The 23719-nt window shown below is 64.6% G+C and overlaps 1 protein-coding gene across 1 annotated transcript in view; it reads right to left on the bottom strand.

The window, feature by feature from the left end:
• ZFPM1 (zinc finger protein, FOG family member 1) overlaps positions 1-23719 on the bottom strand; it is a 41074-nt gene that overhangs the window by 15399 nt on the left and 1956 nt on the right. Inside the window, exon 2 of the mRNA XM_044922074.1 lies at positions 4629-4762. Coding sequence (XP_044778009.1) covers positions 4629-4762 — 134 coding nt within the window. The remainder of the gene's footprint in view (positions 1-4628; positions 4763-23719) is intronic.

Below are 23719 nucleotides of genomic sequence, written 5' to 3'. Positions count from 1 at the left end.
CATCCAACCACCCAACCATCCAACCATCCATCCATCCATCCATCCACCCAGCCATCCATCCATCCATCCATCTGCCCCTCCACCCACCTATCCTTACCTTCCTGCCTCCACCCATCCATCTGTTCATTTGTTGAACAGTCCCCCAGAGCCTGGTGTGGGGGGACCATGAACAGAACATGCTGTCCTGATCTCCCAGTGTGGATGCTGGAGTGGGGAGGCTGACAAGAAACAACCAATGGAGGCAGAACGTTCTAGAGACACAGGCTGAGAAGAGCATGACAGGTGGGGGTGAGGTGGGGAGCTGTGTGGACAGCAGGGATGTGGGCCAAGTGGCCCCCAGCCCTCTTCGTCGGGTGGCCCTTGGGCTCAGGGAGGGAACCAGCTGTAAAGGTGGGTCTGGTGCCCATGGCTGCCTTGGCCCCAGTGTGGCGGAAGGTGTTCCAGGGTCCCTGAGACCAGGCGGTTCCTTCTCCTGGACCTCCAGGAGGCCGGTCTGAGTTGACCCTTTGCACCCACAGCGTCTCCCAGACCCTGCTCCTACAACTGCAGGCGGAGAGGCTGAGGTGTGGGGAGGAAGGGAGTCAGAGACCCAGAAAGGCCAGTGGCAGGCCTCCTGTCCAGAGGACGTCCACCTCAGAGTGCCCCACACCGCCTTCCTCACCACCCTGGTGCTCCAGCCAAGCCCAGACCTGACCATCTCCTCAGGGGCTGCCCCGTGGAGGCTCAGGCGCCGACCTGGGCTGGACCCTGGCTCTGCTGCTTGCTAGCCCTGTGGAGCAGGCTGAATGTGCCCCCAAAGACATGTCCACCCAGAGCCTGTGGACACGGCCTTATTTGGAAAAAGGTCTCAGCAGATGTGATTAAATTAGGGACAATCCAGATGACATCCTTCTAGATCATCCAGTGTCCTAAATCCAGTACCGAGTGTCCTTATAAGAGCAAAGAGGCAGAGGTGGGTGGCCCTGCTGGGAGGCTGGGCTCTGCTGGGCAATGACCCCTGGTGCCAGCCTCAAGGCTTCTTGCACGAGGGCTGCTCAGAGCCCGTGGGGCCCTGAGGGCCCTGGCCCCACTGCCATCTCCAGCTGAGGGATGGGGGAGGTCCCTCTAAGCCGATCCCTGCATGAAGATGCACGACAGGGCAGAGCTCAGCTGGTCTCATTCCAACCACTCTGGAAGGGGCTTCTCCCCAGTGGACCCGCTGTCCTCCTGGGCAGCCACGGCCCCCGCTGCCAGGTCTCACTGATGTCATGGTGGTCTCATGGCTATAGTGGGTAAGCCCTGGGGGGGACTACTCGACAGATGGGTCGAGCCACTGTGGGCCAGGCTCGGCATAAGAGTTCGCTCAGTCATTCGTTCGCTCATCCGCTCATTCAGCTAGCCACCCACCCACCTATCGATCGATCCATCCATCCATCCATCCATCCATCTGTCCATTGATCCATCCAGCCACCCGTCCATCCAGCCACCCGTCCATCCACCCAACCATTCTGAACATTTTTTTGGTATATGACTACAAATTTTAGAGCTGGCTGGGTCTCCAAACCCTGGGAAGTGGAAGCCACAGCTGGATCAGGGAGGGACCTGCCCAAGGTCACACAGCATGTTGGTGCAGGAACCACTCTCGACCCGACCCCTGCCAGGCTCTGTGCACTTGCTGTGTATTTCCTGGGGCCCCCACCCCCAAAAGTCTCGTGTGTGTGTGTGTGTGTGTGTGTGTGTGTGTGTGGACTGTGAGGGGAGCCCTGCGTTCCCCCTCCCATCTGCAAGTGGCCCAGGGGCTAAGGAAACCAGCAGGGAAGGGTTGCCACACTCCATCAGAGCCCCTCTCTCTCCTTCCTCTCCAAACAGCTAAGACAAACCGCCTGGCGGCTGATAGCACGATCTGGGGTGGGACGTGCATGGGGGAGAGAACTGGGACCCATCAGCTGAGCTCGATAAGGGGCTCGCTGAAATGTTAGCAAAAATATTTAGACAATAAATGAAGTATCGGAAAGGCGCGCGTATCTTTAAGAAATCAATCATCGTGTACGGTGTGTCTGGACACTCGGCGCCAAGGCGCAGATAGCGCCTGCTGGGGAGATAAGGGTTAATCAAGGATTTAATTCTGTAGGAGATAAAGCTGCAGGGAAGAGCCCGAGAGGCTCCTTCCTCCCTCAGCTCCTCGGCAAGAGCCTCAAAGGCCACTGGCTTCCCTGGCGCTGGTCCCTCTCTCCCCATGGACATTATCGCTCTGCCTGGAGAGCGTCTCCAACCTCGTGCCAATCTCCCCAGGCTGACCTGCGCCCCGGGCCCAAGGAGGACAAAACCCTCAGAGAGGAGGGCGGGGCGGGGACGTGGCCAGGACTCTGGGGCCAGCTCAGCCCTGTCCTTACAGAGCCCGCAGGGGTCTCAGCTTGAGCAGACGTGGGTTGCAGTTCTCCCTCTGCTATTTGATCCTGGTGAGTTTACCAAGTCACTTAACCTGCTGGAGACTCAGTTTCCTCATGTGTAAAATGGGGAGCATGCCTCACAATGGTGTGGGCGGGGAAGACCAGGGCCCAGGCGTAAGGATGGGCGTACCTCGGTGTGTGCAGTGAGCGACACCTGTCTGTCCTGGAGGGACGGACTGTCTCCAGAGTGGGGGAGCAGAGGAGAGAGGTGCAGGCCACACGCAGCTGCACCCCTTTGTCTTTTCACTGCTTATGAGAATTCGGAGCCAGGGAGCTCCCAGCCCACACACTCCTCCTTCCAGCCATGAACTGCCCCTCAATAGCCCACCCTTTGAAAAGAGAACTGCTGCTTGCATGCCTCCAGTGATGGGGAGCTCATTGCCTCAAGAGACTGCCCTGAACACTAGGGCCTCCATTCCCGCAGTGGAGCCAAAGTCTGCCTTGCGGTTACCTCTGTTTTCTCCCTGCTTGGGCCATAGGACAAGAGGGTCAGCCGTCCTGTAGGGTGGTGGTAAGCTGCCCTGGGAGGTGGGTGTGCCATCAGCTGCCCCACTTGGCAGACCGACAACAGCTCTGTCCGCCCACCCTCTCCTCTGCAGGGACGCTGGAGGGTCTGCAGGCTCAGGCCCCAGGGACCCTTCAGGGCCTCCCTGTGTCCCCACCGAGGACCCACAGGCTCAGGAAGCAGACGCTCAAGGAGCTCAGGAGCCTGCCTGGGAGCATAACTGCCATGAGGGAGGAGGCCACAGGACGGGGACCCTGCGCCACGGGGATGGCCTGGTCATGGGCTGGGAGCCCTCGGTCCTGGGCCAGGAGCCCTCGGTCCTGGGCCAGCCTCCCGCTGAGCGGTCGAGGCCTGCACGTGCTCCCCTGAGCCTGGGCGCTCCGCTGTGATGAGCAGTGTGGATGGCCCAGGGGGCCTCAGCCGGGCTGCACGTTTAGACCCTGGGAGACTGCCCGGATCTCCGGAGGCCTAGGCCCCAGCCCAGAGATTCTGACTCGGGTGGGCGCTGTGAACGGCGGTCTGAGGGTCTGCAGCTGGGGACTCCTCCTGCAGCTCCCTACCAGCCCTGTGGACACTGTGCAGCCCGAGTTCCTGCACTCTGGTTTCTGTGGCTGAGAAATGGGGGCTCTGTTGGGCTGGAGCCGGGTGGGGCTGTCAGGGCAGCATGGGGCCTCTAGGTGTGGGCGGACCCTCCCCTGCAGCCCGGCCACCGCCTGCTGACCACACGGAGGCTGACCACAGGCCCACACCTGGGGCTTGCAGACCAGGAGGCCCAGCACTGCGGGGCACCCACCAGCCAGGGTGCACCTGGATCAAGTCGCACCTGAATGCAAAACCGGGAATCAAAAGGGGCCCAGGCCTTGGCCGTGCCTGCACGTCTCGGGTGCCTGAGCCCGGGCTTGAGGGAACCCACTCCGGGTGCCTCCTGGCCTTTCAAGCGAGTGGCAGCAGGACTAGGAGAGGTTTCTTGAATACGCGTCACGGTCAGGTCCCTCCTGGTTCCAGTCCTACCCCATGCTGCCCATTCAGCGGCCCGGTTTCCCATACATCAGGCCCTTTCTTCCCCAAAATGTATTTTCAAAGGAGCCTTTGTACCGTGCGAGAGGACGCAGACCGACTTGCCGTCAACAGAAAGCAGTCCACAAGGAACCCCGAAGCGAGTGACCCCGTGGCGGCGGCGACTAGCGGGAGGGCGCTGCCCGGGTGGGCTTCCTACGACACAGGCAGGCCAGAAGTGCTGCGGAGGCGAAGACCCTGTGGCACCCGAAGGACCCACAGGGACGAAGTGAACCCCAGCCTCTGCTGTAGCGGTCCCCCAGCTCCCAGAAAACCGCCTCGCTTGCCCCCGTTCACGAACCAGGTCCAGCCCCCCACCTCACACACCCGTCTCTTTCTCTGTCTTGCCAGCTTCTACTCATCCAGTAAGGGCCTCCTCCGGAAAGCCCTTCCCATGTCACCTCCTCCAGGAAGCCTCCCTTGTGCTCCCAGGCAGTCAAGTCCTTCCCGCCGTCCTGGTCCCAACACCTCAGGCCCCCCTCTCCCGACACACTGCACGCGGAGGGGCAGGCGCTCCTGGGCGGGAGCATAAGCCGGCTTGGCTCCAGGGGCGGAGGGGGTCTGTGCCCTGGGCCGGCCTGCGCCCTGGCTGCGGCCCTGCGGCGGGTGGGTGGGCTGCCGGGGGTGGGGCTCCTTACCGGTTCCACCTGCCCAGGGGACGAGGCTCTGCTCTGGACGTCCCCGCGGAACGGGCCCCAGGACAGGCCCTCGGTGAGGCTGCGCCGAGCCCGCACGCACCTCTGCCTGTCCCGCAGCAGCAGCTCCAGCTCGTCTGTGGGGAGAAACAGCGGGGATGTGAGGCGTGCGCCCTGGCGGCGGCCACCCAGCCCCAGCTGCCCAGCTCGGCAGTCCCGTCCCCACCAGGGGTGGGGGTGCCCTGGGGGCCTGGGTTATGGGGACGGCGGCCGGTGTGTGGTTCCAGGAGCTGGGCCAGCCCCTGCAGCAAGCCCTTGTCTGGGAGACAGCAGGGACAGGACGGGGTGTCTGCGGCTGGATTTGAGCCGGTGGGACCACGGCTGCTCCGTGAGGACACATGTCCCCTGTAGCACCTGCCCGTGCCTAGGATGCACGCATGGAGCTGGGTCATCCCCGCACCTTACGTTAGGGGGGCACACGGTGGCGGACGAGGACGTTGACGAGGACGCCGTCCTGACCTCCGCACAGTCTTCCCAGCCCCTCCCCACCGGCCTGAGCCCCCCACATCCACACAGCAAGCCTGTGGTGGAGGTTGTGGAAATGCTGGGCCCTGATGTCCCCATATCTAAGACTTCCTGCCTCCTTGGGCTGCACAAGGCTTGAATGCATTAATCCACCAACATGCTTAGCACAGCTCAGAGGGGAAACCAAGTCAAAGAGCCACGCACCTCCCCAAGGCCCTTGGCGAAGCCAGAATCTGCCCCTGGGTGGTCCTGACGTTGGCTCCGTTCACTCCCTGCAGATCGGCAGGACGGGGACTGTCCCCAGAATGCTGCTGCCCCCACCCACCCTCCCAGGACCGCTGCTCACGTTCTGGAAAGGTCTGGGCCCTGAGTCTTCCTGCCTCTCTGCATGGCCTCTCCTAGCTCAGGGTGTAAGATGCTCGGGTGCTGCGGCCACCTGCGCCATGGTGGGGGGCGGGGCTGCAAACTCTCCAGGCGCCGACAGCTCCCGTGGCCCAGGTGGTGGCCCCCGTGGCACGTGTTGGAGGGCCACCACAGGGTGTGGTCGCATTTCTACAGACAGACGGGCTTCTGCTGTGAGTCCCTGAGACAGTCATTCTCCCCAGCGCGGGACATGGGGTCGGACAGGGTCTGCATTCAGCCTCCTGGGTTCAGCCCAGCCTCACTGCATGGTCCACAGGACCTTCTACAGTGGGCTGAATGATGCCGCCCAGAAGATACCTCCACCTAGAACTTGTGAATGTGCACTTATTTGGAAAAAGGGTCTTTGCAGATGTAATCAAGTTAGAAGCCCGAGAGGAGACCATCCTGGATCATCTGGTGGGACCCTAAATCCAATGACAGATGTCCTTATAAAAGACACACAGAAGAGACAGGGGAGGCGGCCACGCGAAGACAGGCAGAGACCAGAGTGACGGGGTCAGGAGGAAGCCACACTGTAGCCCCTGGAGCTGGGGGAGACAGGAAGGACCCTCCCCCCAGAGCCTCCAGAGGGAGCGTGGCCCAGCACTTGGAGAAAACAGATTTCTGATGTGTTAAGGCCCCAAGGTTGTGTGTGTTTGTCGGGGCCACCCTGGGAGATTCACACCGGGCACGTCACCTGCCCTGCCTGAGTCTCCGTGTCCTCGTGGGACAAGGGGACGCGGTGGTCACGCCCTCAGAGGGCGGTCCCTTCCCTGATCCCACGCCCTCTGCCCAGGAAAGCTGGGCCACCTTGTACCTTGGGTGCCATCCGGGCTGCCTGGGCCCACAGAGGCCTCACGTGGCCTGCCCTGGTCCCCAAGCAAGCGCTGTGGCGGCAGCCCCACTTCCTGGAGCCCCGATCGGGCAGGCTGTGGCCTTAATGGGCCCGATTATCAGATAACTGCCGGCCTAATGGCAGAGATAAGGTGTAAATACGCCAGGAGGCCCAGCTAAAACGTTCTAACTGGGTCCTTGTCTTCCCAGGGGCAGATAAGATGGCAGGGGACCAGGTCGAGGCTGAGGAGGCCGGCGCCCCTTTATCAGCCCCCCAGAGAGGGGGGCAGAGACTGGCTCTGTCACTTTGCAGCTCGCCCATGAGGGGCCATGTCCCTTGCCAGCCCACCCAGGACACCTGGGCCCCAGTCCAGGGTGCTGCCCACGGGCCACCCCCTCCCTGGCCCCGCAGGTCCCATCCTCAGGGATGGGAGTGTGACCCAGCCGGCACAGTCACCCACCCCTGCTCCAGTGGCCTGATGAAGTCGGCCCTCTCTTTACGCCCCCGGTACAGATGAGAACACTGAGGCCTCAAGAGGTCATGTAGCTGGCAGCGGGATGTCAGGGTCTGAACCCAGGCCCCCTGGCTCTAGATGCTGACCCAGGGCCCTGGGTGTATGTGGGTCTCTGGTTCCCTGCCTGGCTGGCCCTCAGGGGACGGGCATACATGAGGGAGGGGAGGAGGAGGAGGAGAAGACTGTCTAAAGGCAAGCTTGCTGCGACTCATTTGTCCGTCCACCCGTCTGCCAAGCCATCCGAGGCTGGTGGGGAGCTCATGATGGACTGAGCCTGTTCACCTCCCCCCCCCCCCGCCTCCCCAGCCCATGGAGGGAGGTCAAGGGAGAACTGTCCAGCGTCCTCATGCTGCGGCCTGCCCCTCTGAGGGCAACCAGAAACCTCAAAGCAATCCGGGGTCGGCTTGCACTTGGGCCTCTGAACAAGGATGGCCACACACCTCTCTGGACTGCATTTCTCCTGCTGGGACCACAGACGAGACAGGGAAGGTGACCGGGAGCCCCTCCATTTCCACCTCGTTCCCCATCAGCATCCAGAGCACGTGGAAGGAGCCCATTGTGGCCTCGTCGGGCACAGAGCCCCCCTTAGGACATGACACCTTCCACCTGAGGCTGGTGGCCCACCTTCCCATGGGAGGAGCAACTGGGAATTCAGTGCGTGGGGGGCCGGCCCGGGGGTCCCTGAGAGTAGAGGAGGAGTGGGGGCAGCCCTGGGCTGTCTCAGGGCCCCGGCCTCGTGGTGATGGAGGGAAGGAGCTGAGCCAGTGTGCCTCCCCGTCCCGCCCACATGGGCACCCACAGGCAAACAGCCATGCTCCCTAATCGGAGCCCCAGGGCCGGTGGGCCGAGCCTGCCAGATAACAGCATGGCTGGTATTTCCCACGGCAGCCACTCCATCTTCTGGGTATCATGCATTGCCAGAGGGAGGGCTGGCTCCCGATAAAGGCTGCCATTCTGCAAGCCTGAGGGCAGAACCCACCACTCAGGCCTGGGAGAGGTGAGGAGGCCGGGGAGCCGAGGAACTTGGGTTAGGGATAGGGCAATGCTCACCACGAAAACCCACCTTTCTGCTTCAGGGAGGCCGGCTCCGAAGGGCTGTGCATTAGGAAGGGCTATGGCAGGTACCTGGCTGGGGGAGGGGAACACGGCTGGATCTCAGCCCCAGCTCACCCAGAGCCCTTGCTACAGTGCACAACCTGGGCAACTGTACACGGTGGCCCTGGTGATGTTCAACATCCATCTACTCAGATAAGCTATTTCTAGCAAACAGTTCCTGTCCAACCTCTTGCACAGCGGAAACAGGGTCAAGCGGTATTAGAGCCTAGTTAGCACCTGCCAGAGACCCTCTCCTAACCAGAAGCAAAATTGCATCAGCAAAGTGGGGTGGGTGGGGCCACCCACTCCTGGCAGGCTGGGAGCCTCATAAGGGTTCAGCTCAAGGCCAAGAATGAAATAAACGTATAGATGAGTGAGGGCAAGGGGCGAAGGGGTGGGAGACGCGGAGCTGGCAGGCGGGGACTGACAGGCAGGAAGACACAGTTATTTTTAAACAGCCTCTATAATAGCCAGAGGACCCGTGGTGGCCGAAGAGACCGCTCCCAACCACACACACAGGAAACCTGGGGCCATGAGCACCCCAGCCACGCTGCAGGCTCTGTCTCCGGACTCGGGGCTCTATGCTCACTCAGCCACAAAACCCCGTGTGGGCACCTGGCCCGGGGATGAGGGAGGCATAGCCTCTGCCCTCTGTGTCTCCCAGGAGACATGGGCGGTGGCAGCTGGGAGGGTGGGCCAGTTGGGGTGGGCTTCCAGATGGAGGTGTCCTTCTCCCGGGCAGCCTCCTGTGAGCCGGCTACTTTCTCTTCCCAGCTCCAGCCCAGTCCTGGCCTCCATCCCCGTAGTGAGCTATGGGGTGATGCCACCTGCCCTGAGAACGCATGATCCCAGCACGCTTCCTGGCCCCATTCATGGAGCCTTGGCCACGTACCTGTACAGTTTGCAGGGATCCCTCCCTGCCCCACTGAGGTTCTCCCCGTGTACAGAGGAGGGCATCGAGGCTCAGAGAGGTTAAGCTACCGGCTCAAGACCCGCGACGGGGAGGTGAGATGTGAACCAGAGCCCCAGCCACGCTCATGGCCAGGTCCCCGACACCCTTTCCTGGGCTGATGCAGAAGGCGGCAGAGCGACGGGGATGCCGCTGGAAGGGAGTTGGGCGCGCGTGGCAGGCTGACTCCTGCTGTCCTCAGTTTCCCCTTCTGTACTGGTCTCCTCGGGGAGGGGGCAGGCCCCCTTGGGGGTCAGGCTATCACTGCAGACACCGCATCAGGGCAAGGACTAATTTATTCCGGCAAACAACCCCACACACACATTATTTCCAGAACAAACACGCCGCAGCGGGATTCAATTTCGCCCCCCAAGCATCTGTGAGGAACCAGACGAGAGAATTCAGCCCTTGCATATTTATATGATTTAAATGTCTGTTTGGGTCTCAAAGCCCTCTGACGGCGTCCCAAGGGGACAAAGGAGGCAGGGTTGAGTGTTGCCCCTTCTGGGGTCCCGACAGAGGGGGTGGCCGGGTGAGAGACCTGGGGTCTGGAATCAGCAGGCCACGGCCGGGTCCCGCCTCTGTCCAGCGCCCGCTGGCCTCAGTTTACCTGCTGGGCCGGTAGGTCTGAGGGTAAAGGCGAGCGTGTCAGTTTGAGAGGCCAGCACTGCTCTTCCTCCCTGGGCTGTCCCGGGTTGCGGGGCCCAGCCCAGGGTGGCCGCTGAGCCACGGGCCCCGGTCCAGCTCTCCCTCATGCCCTGCAGAGCCCTCGGGGGCCACAACCTCCACAGTGCGCAGTGAGCCAGTGAGGCGGCGGCTCTGGTCTGCAGAGAGCTCGAGGTTCCACGGCAGGGGTGCAGCCACTGCCCAGACCTGACCTCCTTTCTGACGGAGGGGCCGGGTCTCTGACCCCGAGCCCACCAGGTTTCGGCCCCCCGCCCCCGCCTTGTGGCTCTGACTGGGGGCAGCCCTGTGGTCTGTGGGAGTATCCAAGCTCAGGGGCTACCTCCGCACCCTGCGGGCTGGCTTCTCCTTCCAGGGGCCAGGCGGTGCTCGTGCTAATGGCCGGTGGTCTCCAGAGCAGAGCGGCAAGCCCAGCTGCCCTGCAGCCCCCCCGCCCTGCACGGTGGGCTCTGGGGTCAACGCCAACGCTCACTGATCTGACTGGCCCATCGCCTGCCCCCACCCTGTGGCTCCCATGGGCCAGCTGGCCCCCGCCTTGTCGGGAGCGGCCCTATCTCAGGGATCACGCTGTTTGCCTTTGATAAAAGTCACACACACACACACACACACACACACACACACACACACACAGAAAAAAGGGAGAGAAAAAGAGGGAGAGGGAGAGGAAGAAAGCCCCAGGGCCGAGCCGGCCCCACCCTGCGGGGTTCCAGAAGTCTCTGTGGGTGTGGGCCCAGAGCAGGGCAGGCTAGGAGGCTGTGTGTGTTTCCAACACGTCCTATATCAGCATGGAAACCAGGCCCAGAGAGGGTGAGCGACTCTCTCACGGTCACAGGGCAGAGCAGGGCCGGCGGGGGTGAGTGGGGTGGGGTGGCGTGGGGGGCACCGGCTGGCACAAACTGTCCCACAATGAGGGGCCAGGCAGACCCTTCCCTCACTCGCTCGGCCCCTCCCCTGCAGGTGCAGCCCCCTGGGCCCCAGCCCCGGCCGGGGGCATCAGCCTAGGGGCCCGTGTTCCTGAGGTGGCGTGACTTGCCCAAGGTCACTGGCTGTCAAGTCCAGCCCTTTTCCTGCCCCCAACATAGCCCTCTTGACGGAGAAAGCCATGAGCTCAGTGGCAGGTGAGGTCCTAGAAGGACAGAGAGGCCACTGCCGTCCAGGGCCTGACAGTCCTTCTGGAACTGTGCTGCCTGGAGGAGGAGGTGGGAGGCGGACCCCTGCAAGTCCCCACGCCGGGGATGACACAGGAGTCTCCGCCAGCCCTAGGAACTCTAGAACCCGGGTCTGTGTCCCAGCACGGACATCTCCCAGCCGCGCGGATCACCTCCCTCCTAGCCCCCGGTTTCTGCTGATGTGAAATAGGGGAGAAGAGCCCCCGCCTCACGGGTCAGTGCAAGGTGAGGGGACGTAACGGAGGTGGCGCGTGAAGGACAGGGCTGGACCCACAGCGGGTGCGAGGGAGCACTCAAACGCGGCCCCGCCACGGCCAGGGGCCATCCAGCCAGGCCATGGCAGTGCCCACGTGATGCTGGCCAGGCTCTCAACCACTCTGGGCACAGGGCACCCCACTCCTAAAACAGATGGCACCAGAGCCCACTCTTGGCGGTGATGGGGCTTCCTACGGGCTCAGGTACATAGAGCACCGCAGGACCCCCCAGTCCCTCCTCCAAGTCCTCGGTGGTGGGCCACAGCGGCTGCCCCCACCAGCTGCCCACCTGGGTACCCCCAGCCTCAGCACGAGGGGAGATTTAGGACCTGCACACGCGGGCAGAGCCTGGTCACATGGATACACCAAACGGGGGCCATGGGCAGGCACGGAGGGCCACCTCCTGGACAGTTACCTTGTGAACAGAGCGCCCAGCCAGGGGGGTGGGTGTCCCCCGAAGCTTGGGAACCCCAGGCCTGTGGCCACAGAGCCTCTTGGCTGGGACGGGAGGGCTGATTCTATGTGGGTGCCATGCTGTGCCCCATCCTCTCGGGATCTGGCTGGAGGGGGCAAATCTGGGCTTGGGGAGAACTGTCTGGGGGGCGGATGAGTGCCCATCAGCTTCACCTGCTGGGCCCATCCTGTCGGCCGCTGTTTTTGCTTCCTATGTACCGATGAAGCCACAAGGCCAGAGGAGGGGGGCTGGGGACAGGCTGAGCAGGAGGTCCTTGTGGTGGGGCATGAGGAAGGCGTGGGGCTGTGTGCGGGAGGATCGGCAAGGTCCCAGTGCCCGGGGGGGCTGTCAGCTATCCCACAGGAGGCCGGCCCTGCTGCTGTCTCTTCTGTGGGCTGGCCTCCTCAGGCCTGGGGCAGTGGCAAGACTCCCACCGGGGTGCTGACAGGCTTGGGGCGTCCTTCCTGCTATCCCACCTTGAAGGGCCTGGGACCTGGCGTGGGTGAGGGTCTTCACCCTGCCTCTGGCCCGGGCAACCCCACAGAACGCCACTGGGAGGGCCAGACCCTGTGGGAGGGCAGCCAGAGGGCCAGGACCTGGGACCTGAGGACACAGAAAAACGAGGACCATTGGCCGTCATCGTTGAGAAACTGTTCCACCTACGATCTGCGACTTCCGGCCCCGCACCGTGGCAGAGCCAGGCTCGCGGTCCTGCAGGGCTATGGCCCTGGGACGATGCCCCACCCCTGCACCCACCCTGGGGGCTGCCACAGGGCCAGGCCTCCAGCCAGCCGTCTCGACGTTAGCTTCTATCACGCGGTGCCCAGCACAGGAGACATGACTGAGACCAAGACGAGGGAACATCAGAGAGGAGCCCCTTCCCAGGGAGTGTCCTGACCCACTGCACAGGGCCTCCTGGGGGGCCCAGCCCAGCCCCACTACCACCGTCTGCAGTCTCCAGCTTCTCGGGCCTGGGCCCTGCTGGCCTCTGGGCCTGGTTGCGGGCGTCCAGCCTCACCTGGCCCCCAGGCGCCCCGAGTGTCCAGGCTGGGTGGGGTGTGCAGGGCCTGAGTCCTCCCTGGAGGGGGGTTTCCTTCTCATCCAGGCCTGAGGTTTTCAAAGGGCTTCAAGCCCAGAACCTTCCTTCCTAAGCAGCTGGGGTTAGGCTGGAGCAGGTGGGTCCCAGAGCTCAGACCTGAGGCCTCCTCTGGAGCTCCTCCCTCGGGAAGGGGCCTGTCTGCCAGGAGCCGCCGGCGGCCTGCCTGGGGTGCGCTGTCCCCTGGGTGTGCTGCCACGTGTTCTAACCTTCCTGCGGCCACCCGGCACTCTGGCTGGGTGGCTGTATCACGTGGGGCCGGCCTGAGCCCGGGCGGGCTGGCAGGCAGGCGACCTTCCTGGGAGCCCGCTGCAGGGGTCACGGCCGGCAGGGCCACATGGAGGCCGGCTCCGCCGTGGGCCAGTGGGTGCCGGGCACAGGGCCCACCCCAGGGCATGGCCCTGGACACCCTGGCTGGGACCTCCATGTGCCTGTGTCCTCGTGCAGGCAGGGGGGACCATGCCATCGGCTACCGGCCCCTCCCTGCCTCCGGCTTCCCTGTAGCCTGAGCCCCGCTCCTCCGACCTCTAGTGCTGCGGGGCGGATGCTCATGGTGCACGAACTCAGCCTCTCCGGCGGGCTGTCTGTCCCTCGGGCCGGGCTCACCGACGGCTGTGTCTGAAGGCACTGACGGTGCCTGGGACCCAGGGGGCAGCTGCGTCTGGAGGACGGTGGCAGGAGCCAGAACCAGCGCTGGACACCCCAGAGCAGCCGACAGGCCATGGGCCCGGGGGGAAGGGGCCCCGGGGAGACACGCGGGAGCCCAGGTCCTCCCTCCCCACAGGCTCCAGCTTCCCACACCCCCGTCCGGCCCTGGGGAGGGCCCAGGCCTTCTACAAAGGGTAGCTTGGGGGGCGGGGCAGGCCGGGAGGGGGAGGGCTGTGCCTAGGTCTCCCGGAGCTAATCCTGGACCACTGTGGGTCTGCACCACCAGCCAGCAGGGTTAGAAGTGGGCAGGGAGGGCGGCCCCTGGGTGCCGCGGCCCCCAGCTCTGCCCCTGCCCCACCCACCAGCTGGTGCCTGGGAACTTCTCTTCCTATCGCTGGAACATCGCTGGAAATTATTGATTTTTTGACACAGAACAGCCCATCTTTATCGGGCTGAACCCTGGCCCCAGCTAATGGCGGAGCTGGGGCCTCCTGGGATTGCCAGCAGGGCAGGGTGGGGCCTGCGGGGGCCCTTCACCACTGGGGGGTCAGCAGCCCTAAGGGAAGGGGGTCTGTGGGGCTGGGATGGGGCGGAGCCATCTGGACCAGGCCCTGGGACGCTGGTAGGGGCCGTGCGGGCAGCTCGGACTCAGCTCTGGGGGAGGTTACAGCGGGGGCTGCCTTGAGCTCTGATCGCCTCATCTGAACCCCAACCAGAGCTCCTTGGGGGTGGGGCTGTGCTCTCAAGACACTGCCCCCGTCCGGGCAAAGCCAAGAGCTGCTCGACCGGCAAGAGGAGACACAGGGTAAGAGGCGGGGCCCGAGACCCCTTGGTGGTCTGCGTGTTGGACCCGCGATACTGCCCTGCTCCCCACCCTGGAAGGGGCCTCCCCTCAGCCCCACGGGGCCTGAGAACACCACCTTCCCGGCACCTCCGAGTGTGAGAACTCATGGTCCCTCCAGCCTTCTCGAAAAGCCAACTGCCCTGGGTCTCTGGGCCGCAGTCTTCCCAGCTATGAATCAGGGAGAGGGAGTCCCATTAGCTCCTGGGAGACCATGAGGCCTGGGAGCTGGGGTGGGGGTCCCTGGCCCTCCCCAGCCCTGCCTTGTCCTGGCTGCAGGCTGGAAGCAGGATGTGTGATAAGGTAAAGAAAATGCCTCCCGTGCAAACAGCCTCTCGGGTTCCTATCGGCGTCCTGGCCCCTGCCCCCTGTTTTTCCAGGGGCCGACGCCACCGAGGGCCCTTCCTGCCCATCTGGCCTCCAGCTCACTACCTCTTGGCCTCTGGCCTGGCCAGCCCCCCTGCTCCCTGCCTGGGCTGGGGTGTGGCCAGGGGTCTAGGCCCAGTCGCCCCTCTGTAAATGGAGGGTGGTAAGTGAGGGTCTGGGCAGAGGCCGGGTGGTCGCAAGGGTGGAGGGACAGCCCTGGGTATTGACCCCAGCCTGGCAGGTGCCTGCCTCCACCCTGGGGGGGGGTTGGGGGGGCCAGCAGCAGGCACCAAGGTCAGCCAACGTCACAGAGAACATGACACTGTCACCGCCTATGGCCCAGTGAGCCCCTTAGGGATTACAAAGATCCTTCCAGAAAAGCCGATAGTCCCTGAGCACCTGCTGACCCTTTATGAGCCCTGCGCTTCTCATCTGCCCCACCCACAAAGGAGGCGCTCTCACATGGGGAGGGAGGCTGGGACCCAGGGAGAGGCCTGGGCCTGCAAGGCACAGAACCCACAGACACCTGCTTTCTCGGCGCTGAGCAGCCTGGTCCTCAAGCCCACCCCTCCCCCTCCCCCACCAGGCCATCAGGGTGGCTCTTCTCCCCGTTACCAGACGAGGCCAAGGGTCAGAGAGGACCTGGCCACACAGTGAGGGGGGTAACGGGGTTCAAGCCCGGGGGTCCAACTGCATCCAGGGCTCTGTGCTTCATGCCCCTGGAGGCGGAGGCAGGAGAGCAGGGCTGGGCCAGGGCAGGGGAAGCGGGTGAGGGGCATGGACAGAAAGCCCAGCTCCTTCCCACCTCTCCTCTGCTCAGGAACCCTCAGGCTCCCCACTGGGCCCCGAATCTGGCTGGAGCCCACCGCTGGGCTCCGCGGGGCGTCTCGGCCTCCGGAGCACGGGGCTCACTCCCACCTCCACACCTTGCCCCTCGCTCGTCTACCAGGGTGGCAGCACATGCCCTCTGAGACCCAGCAAGGTCCCGGGCCATCAGGGGACGGGCTGTTGCTGCCCTGGGCCCTGGGGCGGGGCAACTGGGAATTATGCAGAACCAGTGAGGGCTCAGGGAGTGGGGCCTCCCCGGCGTCAGCCCCAGAGCTGCTGTGACCGTGGGCTTTGGCGCTGGGTGTGTCCACCTCACGCGAGTGTGTGTGGGGCGATGCACGGGCCGGCCAAATGTTTAGGAATCTGTAGAATTCGCTTCTTTTAGAATCGTTTCTCCCTCTTCTAGAGATTCTACGGGTCGGCAAAATAAATCACTAAATAAATGGCTTCCCATCATCAAGACCGCTGTGATGGCGCTCCTTGCCCCCCGATGCCTGTCTACGCAGAGAGGACTGTCCTGCGACCAATTCCTAGGAGCTGAACTGCAGAGTCAAGGCAAGAGCTAGGGGCTCCAGCCAGGCGTCTGGGAGCGCCGGCCCAGCGGGGGCAGGACCCAGGCTCGGGAAGCGAAGGACCAGCTGGCCCCGCACAGACCACGGCTCACCGAGCACCTGCCGAGGCCCCTGCAGGCAGCCGGGGCGGGGGGCAGCGCAGAGGCTTCTGTCTTCTGTCTGCGGGGGCAGAGGGGGGTCCCGGGCCGGGGGGGCAGGCGGGCGGGCGAGGGGCCCCCTCCGCGATGACACACAAAAGCCCCCGCGATACCATCACGCCACATTTCAGGCCCAGCTCGGCCCTTTCGGGCAGGATATGACCAGCCCTCGAGCCAATGGCGGCCCCTTTGTCCCATCTCCGGGGACCGATCTTATCGGCCGCGTCCACCGCCGCCGTAATGGAAAAACACGGTGAGGAAATCAAAAGTTACGCACAGAGATAGAGGAATAATAAATAAATAAATAAAGAGCGAGCCCGTGCTGGTGGAAGGGGAGGGGTCTCGGAGCACGGAGTGTCGAGGCCCGAAGGGCGGGCAGCAGGGCTGCGGGCGGGCCCAGTTCCCATGCTGGGTCTGAGAGGGCTGCTGTGCCTCGCCAAACCTGTTTCCCTGTGAGGTGGGTGTGACCGAGGCGCCCACTCCTTGGGGCAGGGGCAGATCCTGGGAGACCCTGGCACACGCCAGCAGAGGCTGCATGGCCACGGCGCCCTGCAGCCCTCCAGCCGCCCGCCCTGCCCAGGCCTGTCCCCGGCCCTCCTCATGCCTCCAGACAGCCCCGACGCCCTGTCCCCATCCCAGAGGAGCAGCCTGAGCCCACAGAAGGGCACAGTGGGCCCAAGGTGCCCAGAGACAGGGGACAGCTGGAGGCCATCTCGGGCCCCGCCGGCCAGGGAGAACAGGAGAGGGACAGGGAGGCGGACAGCCACACCAGCAAGGGGAGTCTTTCCGGTGGCCAAGGGGCAGGACCAGCGCTGGTCCCAGGAAGGGAGCCCTGCTGGTCTTCACGAAGGTCGTAGCCGTGGTGGCCACTGTGGCGGGAATGGCCCGCATCAGGCGCCAGCCCCGTCGTCCCCTGCGTGTCTCCCAGGTGCGTGTCTGCGGCCACCACACCACAGAGGCCACAGGCTGAGCACGCTGAGCTGACACACCCCAGGCCATGCGGCCAGGCTGGGGAGAGTCTGAGCTTGGGCCTAGGAGGAGGACAGGGAGAGAAACTTCTGGAAGGGGCCCCAGGTGTGGGCAGGCAGACCCAGACCTGCAGCGCACTCACATTGGGGGGTGCTGGTAGGGCCGAGGAGGCCGCTCAGACAGCCTGGGGCCAGGGGGTGGTCTGGCCGGGGCAGGAAGCTGGGTGGGAGGGCGGAGGAGGAAGCTGGGCTCGATTAGCGTCCGCGGCCGAGATAGGCCACCCTGGCCACAGATAGCCGCTCCCGGAAGGCCGGTGAGGTCAGCGGGCAGCACAGGGCAGGCGGCCAGGCCTGGGCCCCCACCCACTGCCGGGTGGCCGACCACTCAGGCCCCAGCCACGCGCCCTGCCAGCTACTGGGCTGCCTACCTGCCCTCCGCCGGGTGGCGTCTACACGCTGGGAGGGGTTGGGGGAGCCCCCAAGAATCGTGTGCGATGGGGCTGGGAGGCGGCCACTCCCCAGGAGGCAGGGCTGCGGGTTCAGTCTCAAGAGCCCAGTGGGGGCAATGGGACAGCCTCAGTTTCCCCGTCTGTAAAACGGGGGTGTGGCATCTGATGTCAAATTTCCATCAGCTTTCTCACGGGTCTTGCCAGTGCACCCACGAACCCCTGCGGTCCACGCCCACATGGTGGTCGGCCCCTCCCGCCCTGCAGCCCCACCGCAGGGCCTTTGCTGGGCTGAGCTCTACGGGGCGGGTTACCCAGCGAGTCTGCAGCCTGCTCTCCCAGCCGTGCGCGGTCTGTGCACACCCCGCGGGTTCTGCCCCACCCCCCCGCTCCCCTCAGTCTGCATCCCTGGCTCAGTGTCCGAGCCCCTCGCTGCTGTCCCTGTCACGGCCTGTGGCCCCAGGAGGGCGGTGTCTGGCTGCTTGTTCAGGCCGTGTCCTCAGTGTCTACTACAGGGGCTGGTATGCATCGGTGCTCAGTGAGCAGAAGCACCGGCTAGCGAGCGAACGGGGATGAACTCTGGCTGCAGGACGGCGGTCTCGGAGTCTTGCTGACATCTGTTCCTCTCTCAGGTCCCGGTCCTGGGGGACCTGCGGCCCCCATGTCGTTGCTGGGGGTGCAGTCGGAAGACAGAGCCAGTCAGGGCCCATCGGGGCGCCAGGTGGATGGTGCCTCCGCGGTCAAGAGCCACTAACCGTGGGGAGGGGCTGCCCGGGGTCAAAGGGTCAGCAGCCCGGCCATGGGGGAAGCCACGGCCAGCTCCACGCCTCAAGGGTCCCCACCGGAGAGGGACAGGGAGGTCCTACCGCAGACGCCCCTCTGCACATGGCCTTCCTGGGGTGCTGTGCGCAGCCTGCCCCTGGCGCCCACTGGGCAGTGCAACAGGGGCATCTATGTGGGCCAGGCCGGCCACGGAGGCCAGGCCACAGGCTCATGCCTGGCTCCCACCTCAGCCCCGGCCCAGGGGCCCAGTCTGCAGGCTTTGCTCGGAGACGTGGGCAGGCCTGAGCTGCGGCGGTGGACGCAGGCCGAGGGTCCGGGCCCCTTCCCTGGCCCAGGACCAATATCATGGAAAGAGCTCGGGGCCGGCAGGCAGTGGGCAGCTGAGGGGCCCATCGATCAGCCAGCCCCCCTGGGCCTGTGCTGGTGGAAGCCCCTGAGCTCCGTTTCCTAGACAAGCACATATGCGAGGCAGCCCCCTTGCTCTGAGCTTGCCTCCTCCCTCCTCACCCCTGCACTCACCCTGGCTGCAGCGGGGCTCACTCCGGCCTCAGGACTCTCGCCTCCGCTGTGCCCTCTGCCCGGGGCACTGTTCCCGGGACAGTGCTTCCCCTCCCTGTCCTGGTCTGGGTGCCGCGTGGGCCCGGCCTCACTCCCCCTCTATTCCTCGGCCATATGAGGGTACCGCTCCTGTATTACACAGTCTCCGTCCCCTGGACTCGGGCGTCAGCTCCCCGGCCGCCTGCAGGCTGCTGGCCCAGGCAGCTGTCTAACGTCCAAGTGTTTGTAGAGTGAATAAATGACCTCCTTCTCTTCCTACTCCTGGGCCCTAGACACCATGCACTTTGGGCTCTATGGCCTGTGTCACCCCCACAACACAGCTCTAAGGGGGGACCATCTCCCACTGCGGCCAGCAGCCACGGCGTACTTGGCTCCCAGCAGGTGCTCAGTAAACACCTGGGCAGGAGGAAGGCTGGCTGACCACAGCGACGCACAGCACCCCCACCCCAGGGCTGCCCCCCATCTCCTGGAGCCTCGGGCTGCTCAGCTGTGAAATGGGGAGGCTCAAGGATGGGCAGAGGGCCTGCTGTGTGGGTCTCAGGGCACGCGTCCCCCGGGGACCACAGTGTGGACTCCCTTCCCGGGGACCCAGAAGACGTGACTCCTGACCCAGCCACTGGGTCTGGTCTCTGGAGCTGACCCCAGGCTGACCCTTGCCACCCGCCATTACCCTCTCCCTCCCCCCTCCCCCCCATCTGTTAATCTAAGACAAATAGGCCTATCGGGCCGCGGTGCCAGGCCCCGCGATAACGCAGAATAGCTGAAATGATTTTTCCCACCCACACATGCCGAGCTGGTGGGAGGGGACGCGCGGCCAGCCCGTATCGGTCCATCTCCCGGGCTGTCCATCAGGACAGGCCGTCCTGCCTCGGCAGCCCGACCGCCCGCTGCCGATAACAAACCTTGAGGTTTGCCTAGAAACTCCACAGTGAGATTAGTCAGCCGAGAACGGCCCAGATAGCCAGCCCAACGCCCTTGCTCACGCTCCAGGGGCGAAAGTTCCAGCAGGCTCCCCAGGACCCCGTGGTGGGGGGGGTGAGGCTTCAGCGCTCGAGCAGGAGGAAGCTGCCTCCTCTGGCCCATTATAGCGCCATGCTCCCTGGGGGTGCGCTTTCAGCCCATCCGCTGCACGGCCCTGAGCCCAATACCTCACTTAAAACCCTCCCGTCTCTCATTTTATAGCCAAGACAGCAGAGGCATCTATACTCCCTACACTGAGCCCAAACCCTGACCAGTCTGTGCCCATCCTAGCGCTGCAGCCACACCCACCGTTCTCAAACCTCAGGGCCTTTGCACGTACCAGCTCAATGCCTGGACACCCTCACCCCGCTCCAGTTGGTCCTTTAAGCCCCAGCCTACGGAGGCTTCTGCTGACCTACCGTGCCATGAGGACATGGCCAGCCTTTCTGTCTCTGCCTCCAGGGCCCGACATGGGGACAAAAAAGGTAACCCCTGATGCTGGCCAATCAGATTTTGTTTCGTAAACAGTGGTCACCAGGAAAGACTTCCGGGCTCCAAGGCACTTGTGGGTGAAAGGGACCCCTGTCCTGGGGCTCTGATCACAAAGCCAGGCCTGGCCACCAAGTGTGACTCTGACCACGCCCTTCCTTCTTCATAGCCACCTGATGTCCCCGGAGCTGGTGGGAGGCCCCTGTGGGCCTCCCAGGTTCACCTCCCTGCTCCCCACCTGGCATGCGGCACCTGCCGCGGACAGCCCTGCGCTCAGCAGCCGGGTGCACGCTGCTCCCCCGCCAGGGTGTCTGGACCTTGGCTCCCAGAGGGGCAGATGGAGAGCTGGTTCTCGCCTGCCCTGTGCCAGGCAAGCAGGCGGGGAGGGGACCTCACACCACGAGGCTGGTTGCAGAGGAGGCTCCTAGACCCCCCTGGGACTCCCCACAGATGTTCCCTTCATCTAGTTCCCCATGACCTGGCCAGGCAGGCTGAGGGCATGCTGATGGCCACGGGACAGAGGCTCCCATGGGGGCCAGGAGGTGGGTGACGGGCCCAGGACCCCCACTCAGGATGGGACCCTACAGGCTCTCAGTCCTAACAGGGGCTGGCCTGCCTGCCTGACCTGCTTTTTCTAGATGTTAAGTGGGGAGACAGGGGGTGGGGAATGGGATGATGGCAGGAGGACTGGAGGGGGCATGGAGCGGGGGGGCCGACCCCTCACAGGCAGAGAGCTCCTGGCCAGCTGCCCTCCAGACATGCTTTGGGGATTACAGATTACAGCTCTCAGTCATTTGCATATCGGAATTTTAAATAGCCTGCCCCTCCAGCGAACAAGGTCATTTCAAAGATAAAAATACCGAGCTCTCCCCCTTCCTGACACCCACCCCCTTTCCCTTCAAAGGCCCCCAGCCCAGCATCCCCCCTTCCCCAAGCCCCATTGGGTGCCTTCCCCACCATGGGCTGTACCCCCTCCCTACAGACTGGGGACCAGGCCTTGATCGCACTCCTGAGCCTTTACTCAGACTGTCCACTTGTGACCAGAGGACCTCCTTGCCCTGTGGGGCCCGTGTGGGGGCCTCCCTGTCCGCCAGGATCTCCTCCCTTTCCTGCACACTCCATGGTTCACTCGTGGGTGTGGTCTGAGCTCCCAGCACGGAGGACACATCCCCGCACACCAACTCATGAGGGTCCAGAGAGTATTCATCAACACGGGGTGTGGGCTCTGTCCCAGCCCCTGCCGGCCCGAGGTGGGCTACTGTCCCGCTGCTCAGAGGACAGCAGAGACAGAGCCGGCTCAGAGCTGGGTCTGCAACCCTGCCTGGCCCCGCCCACTCCAAGTGCGGTGGGGGCCTCTCATGCCCAGGGCAGGGGAGAGTGGGGGGGGGACAAGACCACACCACGGACAGGGAAGCGAAAGGCGGCCTCTCCCTGCCTCGGGGCCACGTGGCTGGGCCGGCTGAGGGGTGCAGTGCCTTTCTGGCCGGAGAGCGGCTCCTTCTTGTGGACCCCGCTGACACCCCACTTCCCAGAGGAACCCAGGCTGCCGGGTGGGCGGAGGACGCTACGGCTGGCCCTCTGCGTGCTGGCCCCCCGTGAAGCTACCGCTCTCCCTAGCTCCAGCATGGAGAGGAGGAAACAGGGGCCCCAAGAGGTCAGGCACACAGTCCACAGTCACTCGGCAAAGCTGGACCCAGGCCGGGGCAGGTGTGCTCGGGGGTCTGTGATCCTGCCTCTCAGCACAGCTATGCCGGGGTGGGGTGGGGGCTCCCACGGGACCAGTCACGCTCGAGAGCTAAGCCAACAGAGCTCACAACTCTTTCAAATGAAGACACATCCCTGAGCACCTCCCCAGACTGCTTTTGGAGCTCCGGGGTCAGCAGGTATCAGGTGGGGCAGGAACGGGCCTAGGAGACCGTGGGCCCCTCACGCGTCCCGGACCCGCACTCTAGCGTTGAGGACGTCCTTTCGCATCCAAGACCTCCCCTGCGTTGGCGGTGTGTCCAGGCCCCCCTGGGAGGCCGCCTTCCTGCCCGGTGCCCTGGGGGTGCCTCCTGGGGGTGCTCGCGACCGTCTGCTCTGGGCCTTGACCACCGGAAGGGCAGCTCCTCTGCACACGCTATGCTGCAGCCGAGAGGCCCTGAGGCCCGGTGTCTGCTGGGCTGTGGTCACCGGCTCCTGGGCCTCGCTGGGTGGTGGGTCCCAGCAGGAGCAAAGGGGGCCCGTGAGAGCCCCAGGAGCCCTGGCTAGCAGATGGCAGCCAGAGAGGGGAGGTGGGGATGAGCAGTGTGCACCGTGCCAGGTGCGTGCTCAGCCCTAGGCTCTGTGAGGTGACCGAGGCCCACCGCGTGCAGGCTGGGTGGGAAACGGAGGCTTGGGGCCCAGTCACTCCCCCAAAACCAGACAGTGCACGGTGCACTGGGGTCCAAGCTAGCCCCTTCATCCTGGAGGAGAACGGTACCCGGTGTCCCCCAGGCTGGCCCCCCAAGCCCGGTCCCCAAGCCAGGTGGTGGGGCCAGCACTTTTTCCCCATCTGGGGACAGAAAAGTGGCGGCCAGCCAGAAGCAAGACACTGACTCAGAGACACAGGGAGGGAGAGGCTCGCCCAGGACATGCAGAGGGGCTCGGGGTCAGACAAGGGGAGGGGGAGCAGGGCTTGTGGGCAAAGGCCACAGAGCAGGCCCCACTCCCGCGGCAGGTCACTGGGCTGGGCACTGCCCTCAGGGACGCCGGCCTGGCCAGGCCCTGGCAAAGCCCTGCTGCCCCATCGCTGGCATGGGCAGCCCCGCAGAGATAAGGATGCAGTGGGCCTCTCTGGCTTCCCTGGCGGACGATAAGTGTGGCCTGTCCGGGGTCTGATAGGGGGCAGGCACCGCGGCGGTTGGCCAGGGGCGGCTTATCGGCCCATCGCTGCCCACTGCACAGAAATTCCTATCTGTGGAGGCTGAGAGGGAGCCCCCCGGCCCCAGAGGATGCACCCCAGCCCTAAACCACGGCCACCCCAGCTCCAACCCCCCTGCCCCGGGGTCAGCTCCCAGCCTCTAGGGGCCTCTGTGCCCCCATCCATAAAATGGGGGTGAGGCACTGTGTTGCATCCTGGGATGGCAACTGAAGCTGCTGCTGACACATCGCAGCCCCTGCTCCGGAGCCAGGCCTGAACCCCCAGAGCCAGGCTTGCACCCTGGGAGCTGGGTCTGTACCCCAGAGTCGGGTCTGCACCCCAGGAGTTGGGTCTGTACCCCAAAGCTGGGTCTGCACTTCCAGAGCCCGGTCTGTACCCCAGGAGCTGGGTCTGCACCCCAGGAGCCGGGTCTGCACCCCAGGAGTCTGGTCTGCACCCCAAAGCTGGGTCTGCACTTCCAGAGCCCGGTCTGTACCCCAGGAGCCGGGTCTGCACCCCAGGAGCCGGGTCTGCACCCCAGGAGCCGGGTCTGCACCCCAGGAGCCGGGTCTGCACCCCAGGAGCCGGGTCTGCACCCCAGGAGCCGGGTCTGCACCCCAGGAGCCGGGTCTGCACCCCA

This window comes from Neomonachus schauinslandi, chromosome 16 (genome assembly GCF_002201575.2).
Source record: "Neomonachus schauinslandi chromosome 16, ASM220157v2, whole genome shotgun sequence".
NCBI lineage: Eukaryota > Metazoa > Chordata > Mammalia > Carnivora > Phocidae > Neomonachus > Neomonachus schauinslandi.
The sequence above is the reverse complement of the archived record's forward strand: the minus strand, read 5'-3'. Positions and strand labels throughout refer to the sequence as shown.